Source organism: Morus notabilis, unplaced genomic scaffold (genome assembly GCF_000414095.1).
Source record: "Morus notabilis unplaced genomic scaffold, ASM41409v2 Scaffold329, whole genome shotgun sequence".
NCBI lineage: Eukaryota > Viridiplantae > Streptophyta > Magnoliopsida > Rosales > Moraceae > Morus > Morus notabilis.
The window spans coordinates 906081-915984 of record NW_010358084.1 but is presented as its reverse complement, the minus strand read 5'-3'; the positions used below and the strand labels follow the sequence as shown (position 1 = coordinate 915984).

Genomic DNA, 9904 nt, shown 5'->3' with positions numbered 1-9904 from the left:
TGGACATTTAAGGTTTTGTCTGTAGCTCATAAAAGCTTTGTAGATAATGCGTCTTTTTTCCTTTACTACGTTTACAGTACAAGCTTTGTAGATTCATGCTTGTGGTAATGGTTTGTCTACTTTATAAATTATAACCTAGAATGTTATTTTTTTGTAATAAATTAATTTTGTTTCTATTTTCTATGATTAATTAAAGATATTAATTATTGATATTTGGTATAAATTATTTGATTAAGTAGAACTTGAATTTGTGTGTGGGTTAGTTTTTATATTCTTTTGATGTTTATTTTTTTTACTCTGTTATGTTGTTTTTTATTTTCATTTTGAGTGCTTATCTTTGTTTTTTTTACTTTTTTTGTAGTTTCTTAAATATTCTTTTGAAATAGTAATGGAGAAATATTTCAAAAGAAAATTAGAGCTTCCATTTACAGAAAGAAAAAATGATGACAGTACTAAATCATGTAGTGTGGAAATCAACTTGATATATCTTCCAACGGATCCGGGTTAAGAACTCCAATTTTGGATTATAATCCTACTATTCGAGATCAAGTTCGAAGAGGGTATATGCAAAGTGGTCATTGTCAGCCTCGAAGTCATGATTTTCCTTTAAGTAAATGTGGGCAAGCATTAGGAAAATTCAACCCTCTTTGGTATGAAGAATATCCTAATTGGTTGGAATATAGCATAACAAAAGATACGGCATTTTGTTTGTGTTGTTATCTTGTGACAAGAAAATGTTGATTCAACTTGCTGAGTATTATGAAGATGATTTTTCTACAGTAGAATCATGACACTTGATAATCAACTTGAAACTTATATCATTGATATGCGTTCAAGTAACGAGTTCGTAGAATTGAAAGGCATTAGTGATCTTGCACAAAAAATGGTCGAGACAAGAAAAAATTTGGTTTATCCATTAGTTTATCGGTTGTTAACTTTAGCACTGATTTTACCTGTTGCTACTGCTAATGTTGAGAGGGTATTTTCTACTATGAATATTGTGAAGAAGCGGCTTCGCAATCGAATAAGAGATCGCTGGATGAATGATAATTTGGTTCTATACATTGAAAAAGAAATTATTGATCATATTGATAATGAAATTATTATGCAACGCTTTCAAAATATGAAAACTCGATAAGGGCAATTGTATTATATTTTATAGTTATTGAGAAATATTATGGTAATATTTTTTATATTTACTGTTGTTCTATTTATTTGTTGTAAAATATGCTTTATGCCCCCACTGAAATTTTATCCTGGCTCCGCCACTGGGCGTAGCATGATGCTATAGTACGCTTACATAGACAGAGTCAGAAATTTATTATGGAGATTGCATGAAGTAGAATATAATTTCAGACCAATAAAAACACCTGAAAAAAATAAAAATAAAAATAATTATATTCATATTTCTTATATATATAGTAAGGAACTAAGGCAGACTCAATGGTGGATTCATCCCACTCCAATCCATCCCACCATTCCTTGGAACTATAGATTGTTGGCAAATTGTGTTGAGAAAAATGCGCGTGGGTATTGTTCACTATGAAATGGTTTATATGCATGGAAGGACTCAAGACTTAATAAGTTAAGTCTAGTTAGACTCTTAAAGTGTGTTTGGTCAGTTTCACATGTAGTGTCTCACAAACAAAATGAAGGCATTATTGCGTGCTTTGATTGGTAGCTTTTTCAGCAAGTCTCTCCAAGGAAGGAAACTCTTCTACTCTTTCATTCCCACTTACCAATAAATCACCTCTAGTCTTGGAAGATTCAACACCCCCATGAAACATTCTTCAAGTTGTGGCAATACCGTGTGGTTAAACACTCTCTGTGAGTTTGTTGTTTAAATCTGAAAAGGTGTTAGATTGTGAATTTGTCTCACGTCACCCATATAACATAACTATTTGCTGCTATTAGTAAAAAGTTGCAGGAAAAGAATTTGTCCACCTTAGTCTTTGTACAAGTCAAAGGAAAAAAATAATAATAATGATACAACGTCTGGCAAGTATCACATGTTTTTAAGCCATTTTTCTATGCCTTCAACAATTGAGCTTTATATATGCTTAAAGAAAGATCGTATCTTTTATTGAATAAACCTAATCATGATATGTTTCTTCAAATATATTCCAAATGCCCAACATTAATAGTTGAAAAATAACAAAGATGCGCCATCACTGATTAAACAATCCACAAGCCAGGGGAATAATAGATTCAGACTGGCCCAGGCGTAGGCAACCAAGTCTCAAGGCACGCGTTAAAATTCTCCAACCACTTGTTATTCATATCCACATCGCCAAATGTCTCCTTTGCGGCCCTTGCGTTGATCCTAACCGACTCGGCAACCTCCCCAACCACGACTTGCCTAATTACCTCATACACTAACTCACTCGTAAACGACCCTGTTTCCTCATTCCTCGGCACTTCCAACCCGACCCGCTTCCCATGCAACAACCTTGAAATCAATCCACTTGCCCCGGCAAACAAGAACAACGGCTTCCCAAACCTAAGTGCCTCAATAACCGAAATCCAACCACAATGAGTCAAGAACCCGCCCATTGAAGAGTGGGCCAGTATACTAAGTTGTGGGGCCCAACCCCTCCACACCAAGCCTCGCCCCGCGACTCGGGTTTCAAACCCGGGTGGAATTATTTCCGAACCCAATTCCCGTTCCACAAGTGGGCAATCTTTAATGACCCATATAAAGGGCAACCCGGATTTCTCTATCCCATGAGCTAACTCGTGCATCAAATCCTAAGTCAGACTCACTTCCGTACCGAATGCGATGTAAAGGACGAAGTTCTCTTCCTTGCTATCCAACCACTGACTCAAAGTTCCCCATTTTTCATCTCCGCTCACGCCATGAATGTCTTGTGGAGAAATCCGTTTCCTGTAAAGCTTTCTGAGTAGACTCTGTGAGTCGGACTCGAACTCGGGTGAGGTTCTTAAAACGACGATATCGCAGCAATGAATCGTCTCTGCAAGACGCTGAGGACCCCTGGCGTCCTTGTCCATGCATTTCCAATGACCCTTGATCTCGAACAACTTACAAGCGACGTTGCTTCCGAAGTCGAACCATTTGGGGACGACGGTGAAGTCCTCCGGTTGCTGCCGGCTGCCGCCGAGGATCTCGGAAGGTGGGCCGTAAAAGGCCAGCGTGGTGGCTGTGGTTATACAGAAGAAGACCAAGTTGATGCGGAGTTGAGTCGCAACTCGGGGAACCCAGTGGCAGAGGAAGTGTGGACGATCATTTTGATGTCGGTTGATTCGTTGAGGAACTGAGTTAAAGAGGGAACGAGTTTGTCATAGGCCTTTTTGACGAAAGGGACTTTGGGAGGTCGATTCAGTGCCTTGTGGTAAGCCATTGACGTGAGGTAAAGGAAAGGAAACAAAGTCTATGTGAGGATGTTTTGGGAGACGTTGGAGGTTTTTTGGGGTGGAAATGAAAGAGATTTTATGACCCTTTTGAGCTAGGAACTTGGAGAGCTCAAAGAATGGCTTAACATGGCCATAAGCTAGCCAAGGGAAGATTGCTATGTGAAGCCTATTATCTTTCTTCTCCATGTAAGCGAGACAATCTAGATCTAACACCTTACAAAAACTAAAGTCTATAGGTTGGGATTCAATTAATGTTTGCCCATTCTGAAGGTAATTATAATTGAAGCTATAGTTTTCCGTAATAACTTTACAACTTTTGATTCCATTGATGCCCATTTAAAGTGGGAATATAGTTGCCCACTCTTTAGCTTGCTCATGATTTGGTTGATTTGTCATTAATAAATCATTACGTTTCGAAAAGAAAAGAGTAACGTAAAAGTTAAAACACTCTCTATCCATTAATACACTTTGATTATAAAAAATTATCAAAAAACTAACTTTTTCGCCACTCTTAATTTTACCAATACGAGTCACAACTCAAATTTTTTGTTATAATATTTTTACTTTCAAAAATTTAAATTCATATTTTTCTGCTACGGTGTGTCTTCTAACATAAATTCATTTTTTAACTCAAATTTTCAACTTAAACAAGTGAAACAAACGGGTCTTCATTCAAAATGGACTCGTTGGTTCGTAGGTGATTGGTGTTATTACCCTGCCTACAAAACTAAGCTTGATGTAACCAAAACTTTGTCCGACGATGCTTCCCCATCTTGAGAGAGAGAGAGAGAGAGAGAGAGAGTTTCTCATAGAAAAAAAAATAAACCATACTTCGGTCTGTTGATTCCAGCCTTATTGTTGAGCTGAATTATTAGCCTGTTCAAACCATGATTCATGCTTCAGTTTGTTAACGATACTTATCTTTATTTTAGAGTTATGATTGGTTATTTGGTTATGATTCAGCTTGGCACTATCGTATTGGTTAGTGGTATTTGCATTCTTTCTCCTCTTTTTTCGATTGACTGGCATTGCACTCTCTCCTCTTCCTTGATTGGTTGCATTCTCCATCTCCTTTGCATTCTCTCTTCTTTGATTGCCCATGTTGGGCTTTGGTATTGATATTAGTATTGGTATCGGCAGTAGCATCAGCACCAGCATCGGGATCGGCATCATCGACATTGGCATTGGCATAAGTATAAAGTTGCATAATTGTTTATGAAGCCGTGTTTCAATTTTTAATTTTGTTTTTTTTTAGTTAGCAAACTCTTGATGCTTCTTATGGTCGCATAATGAGTTTTGTTGATACCCAAAATTTGACAAGATATCGGCTCGGCCCAAATCAAATAAATGCAACTCCAGGTATGGTACGTGGACCCAAGCCACGTTCGGGGACTTCTATGTGGGCCGTGGTTTGGCAGGTCAAGGAATGTGACCGGACCCATTTTATCCGGCCCAATTAGATCCTTGGCCCACTTGGGGTGGTCCTGGGTGTATGAGGGAATTAGGATAATGTGGGCTATGGAGGAAATTAGATAGAATAAAACCTATTAGTCCATTACCTTGCAACTGAGACACACGGCAACATTTCTCCACGTCTTTCTTTTCCCTTTTTACGTTCAAACCCTTCTGCCTTCCAGGCAGCACAAGAAAGGCCAGAATACATACGAAGGAGAGGAGAGCAATCTCTGCCACTCCCTGACTTCACCTAAAATGGCCACTGAGCCACGTCTGGCCGTCCGGCCACGTTTGGCTGCCCAGGCATGTCCGGCTGTTCGGCCACGTCTGGCTGCCCAGGCACGTCTGGCTGCCCAGCCACGTTTGGCTTCCCAGTAACCTATTACATTCCATTTTGGGGTAAACCTTCCTCTGGGATCAACGAAAGCTGTCCCTGAGTCCCACTGGGAATGTCATACCGATAGGGACCTCTGGGGGGGATTTCAACCAAAATCCCAGACGACTGGCGGGAAACTTTCCTCATTTTTCTTTACCACGATCCTGGCCTATAAATACCGTGGCCCAAACCTCTCAAAGGACAACAACAAAGAGACACGGGAAAATAGGGGAAGGCAGATCAAGGTATTATGTTCTAACTCCTCTGATTTTTTGGTTTCTATCAGAGCGACCGACGGAGAATTATATTCTCCGTAACTTCCGGCGGAGTCCCTCTAGAACAAGTTTCTAGGTGTTCTCCCCATTGGAAGTAGTATCAAAAGCTCCTGAAACACCAAAAACCCTTAACCACAGCCCAACACCTCGAGATTGACTGTTTTACTCCCTTCACACACTACGTCTGTCGGGATCATTTTATTCACAAACAGAGAAATATGACTCCTTAGAAACCTCCTCCATAAACCGGTCACGTTCTTCTCCCACACTATACGCTCACTGGGAGATCCCCATCAGAAATTCCTCAACGTCACGGAGCTGAAGCCGCAACGGGTGTCGCCCTCGGATACTGTCTTCCTCGAGGACATCCGGGTTTTGCTTACCTCAGCCGGGGCCAACCTCATCATCCCGGCCACCGTCGATGCCAGGAGGGACCCTCAGCAGCTTTTCGACCACGTCAGTCGGTGAGTGCACAGTCATAGCGAACCAAACGAGGCCACGAGTTTCGTACCTACCACGTCGACAGGCCCTCACTAAAAGAGCCCCAACAAGTTTAAGAGGGGATGTTAACAATACTTATCTTCATTTTAATATTAGGATTGGTTATTTAGATATTTCTCTTTATTAATAAGGGTATATTAGTCTTTTATTATTATGCTTGTAGGGCTATATAAACCCCTATTTGTTAGTTTATTTTAATGAATTAGGTTTTCGTTGTAATTCGAGTTGAACTTTGTCAATGTCTCTTTTTTTTCTTTTTCTATTTTGCGTTGGGTATTTCTCACACAGCTACCTTTTGAAATTTAAATTTTTTATGAAAGAAAAATATTATAACATTATCAAAGACTATTATTTGAACCATACAAAACTCTTAAAATAAATAGATCTAACAACTAATTCAAAAACGTTCCTATTAGAAATTAACAGAGGAACTGTGTTTATAAATGAGAAGCGAACTCATAGTTGTGACTAAAATTTAATACTGTGTAACAACCCATATTCTTATAGGTCTGTCAACAGCAACCTTAAGGTCAACCTTGCATTCCACTTTGGGGACAGACTGATAACCATGAGATCCCTTTTTCAGCATACTAATTAAGCCACGTTTGTTGTCGAAATTCCTTCATCAGGAAAGTTCTAATAGATATTTATTATTGTAAGAGTGAAAATGGGGGGGGGTAGCACATTAAAAAAAAAAAGAAAAAGAAAAAGAAAATGGGGTAGCAGTGTAATTGTGTTGGAGGCAAAGTAGTAGTTTCAAGTTTAAAAAGAATTGTTTTATTTTAGTGACATGAGTAGTGTTTGATGGGAGAAAGGGTAGTATGGAAGAAGTAGAACGTAATATCCATGAGACCATCTGTAGGGGAAATTTTTTTGGCTGAGACACCCGTGGGTGAAATTTGCAATCATTTTGTAGTAATTGTATAGTACAACTCACCAATAGATAAGTTCGTTGTCGTTTTTAATTTGTGTTGAACGACTATTATTGCCCTTTAGCGCCCTTACATGCCCTCAATGAATTTTGGTGGTAGAATGGCATTTTTATTATTAAATAATTTAATGTCATTTTAATTAATGTCCAAGACTCGGAAATTGACCCTTTTAGCTCACTATTGCCGTCTCGGCACAAAGATTATTCTCTAAATTATTGTTGTTTCTTATTTTCATGTCGTTTTCTGTCATTGTCGTTGATTCACTTCATGTTGTTTTCTATGCTCATATTGTTTTTCTATTTTATGTCATTTTTTAACATGTTGTCGTTTTACGGTTCATACCATTTTTCGCTTTAAAGTTATTCCTGGTTAATATCTTTTCTATATTTTAGTCGTTTTATATACGGTGTTGTCGTTTGTAATAGATTCTCCTTTCCATCATATTTTACTGTATTCTGTTATGTTGATGTCATTTTCACATGGTTCTCATTTTATACTTAATATGTGAGTGTGTTTTCCCTCGGCACTTCCAACCCGACCCGCTTCCCATGTAGCAACCTCAAAATCAACCCAAGATCCGCACTTGCCCCGGCAAACAAGACCAACGGCTTCCCAAACCCAAGCGCCTCAATAACGGAGCTCCAACCGCAATGAGTCAAGAACCCGTCCACTGAAGAGTGGGCCAGTATACTAAGTTGTGGGGCCCAACCCCTCCACACCAAACCTCGCCCCGCAACTCGGGTTTCAAACCCGGGTGGAATTATTTCCGAACCCAATTGCCCTTCCACAGGTGGGCGTTCTTTAATGTCCCAAATAAAGGGCAATCCGGATTTCTCTATCCCATGAGCTAATTCGTGCATCAAATCCTGAGTCAGACTCACTTCCGTACCGAATGCGATGTAAAGGATGGAGTTCTCTTCCTTGCTATCCAACCACTGACTCAAAGTTCCTCATCTTTCATCTCCGCTCACGCCATGAAGGTGTCGTGGAGAAATCGGTAAGAAACTGATCGGAAAGCGACGTTGCTTTCGAAGTCGAACCATTCAGGGACGACGGTGAAGTTCTCCGGTCGCTGGCGGCTACCGCCGAGCAACTCAGAGGGCGGCCCGAAAAAGGCCAGCGAAGTGGCGGCGCTTATGGTGAAGAAGACCGATTTGACACCGAGTTGAGTCGCAGCTCGTGGAACCAAGTGGCAGAGGAAGTCATGGACGATCCATTTGATGTCGGTTGATTCTTTGAGGAACTGAGTTAAAGAGGGAACGAGTTTGTCGTAGGCCTTTTTGAGGAAAGGGACTTTGTGAATCGGCAACTCGGAGGTTGACTCAGTGCCTTGTGGTAAGCCATCGACGTGAGGTAAGGGAAAGGAAACAAAGTCTATGTGAGGATGTTTTGGGAGACGTTGGAGGTTCTTTGGGGTGGAAATGAAAGAGATTTTATGACCCTTTTGAGCTAGGAACTTGGAGAGCTCAAAGAATGTCTTAACATGGCCATAAGCTAGCCAAGGGAAGATTGCTATGTGAAGCCTATTATCTTTCTTCTCCATGTAAGCGAGACAATCTAGATCTAACACCTTACAAAAACTAAAGTCTATAGGTTGGGATTCAATTTATGTTTGCCCATTCTGAAGGTAATTATAGTTGAAGCTAGAGTTTTCAATAATAACTTTACAATTTTTGATTCCATTGATGCCCATTTAAAGTTGGAATATGATTGCCCACTCTTTAGCCTCTATTGTTTTTTTTGTTTTTTGACTGCTCGCGGGACGTTGATGCCTTCTTTTGTCATTAATAAAGCATGACGTTCCAAAAAGAAAATAGTAGTGTAAAACACTCTCTATCCATTAATGCACTTTGATTGTAAAAAATTATCAAGAAACTCAAACTTTTTCGACACCGTTAATTTACCAATCCAGTCATAATTCAAATTTTTTTACTAAAATAGTTTCACTTACAAAAATTTAAATTAATTTTTTCTCTCCTACAGTATTTTTTTAATATAAATTCACTTTTTAACTCAAATTTATTGTGGAGATTGCATGAAGTAATAAATAATTTCATACCAATAAAAAAACTTAAAAAAATTAAAATAAAAACAATTATATTCATATTTGATATATATATATATATATATACTCATATAAACACTAGAAATTTCTTCACCAAGCAGTTGCAATGAAGTAAGGAACTAAAGCATACTCAATGGTGGATTCATCCCACCATTGCATGGAACCATAAATTGTTGGCAAATTGTGTTGAGAAATGTATATGTGGGTGTTCTTTTACATGGAAAATGGATGAAGATGTGAAATAGCTTATATGCATAAAATGACTCAAAACTTAATAAGTTAACATTTTAAGTCAAGTTGGACTCTTAAAGTGTGTTAGGTCAGTTTTACATGTAGTGTCTCAACAATAAATTGGAGGCATTATTGCCTTGACAATCAATCACAGCCAGTCTCCAAGCAAGGAAAAGACAATGCCCATTGGCAAATACTTCTTAGTTTTGGGATATCTCTGATTGATAATGTTCTAAGGCTTGGAAATCCCTCTTCTACTCTTTCATTCCCACTTACGAAGTTCATGCAAAGCTAGTACCTCCAAGCTACTTGGATTATTTTTATATGATAGAAGGAATTTTAGATGAGTGGTGCTCGCTAAATCAGGTCATTTAGTCTTCCAAGCTACTTGAATTCTATTTTATATGATAAAAGGGATTTCACCGTGCAAAATTAAAGATGAGTGGTGCTCGTTGAATTAAGTCATTTAGTTGTTGTAATATTTAAGTGACAAGTAAAAGAGAGAGTCTTTTATTGCTTAAGTCTATTACTAACTGTAATTTTGATAATTAGTGGATGATTCAATATTTGAGTGTAATCCTATAAATGCAAGTTTTTATCAAACTAAGTGAAAATTGTCTGTGTTTATTTTTTAATTTATGTTTTTGGTAATGTAATTATTTTGATATTAATATTATATATAGTATATCGCCAAAAT

The 9904-nt window shown here is 38.4% G+C and overlaps 1 protein-coding gene and 2 pseudogenes across 1 annotated transcript in view; all 3 read right to left on the bottom strand.

Moving 5' to 3' along the window:
• Nucleotides 1–2208: 2208 nt before the first annotated feature.
• Nucleotides 2209–3662, bottom strand: LOC112090355 (annotated as a pseudogene).
• A 3746-nt stretch (nt 3663–7408) lies between these two features.
• On the bottom strand, nt 7409–8501 carry LOC112090354 (annotated as a pseudogene).
• A 1266-nt stretch (nt 8502–9767) lies between these two features.
• LOC112090353 (UDP-glycosyltransferase 91C1-like) overlaps nt 9768–9904 on the bottom strand; it is a 7863-nt gene continuing 7726 nt past the window's right edge. Inside the window, exon 2 of the mRNA XM_024161488.1 lies at nt 9768–9786. Within this exon, the coding sequence (XP_024017256.1) occupies nt 9768–9786 (19 nt within the window). The remainder of the gene's footprint in view (nt 9787–9904) is intronic.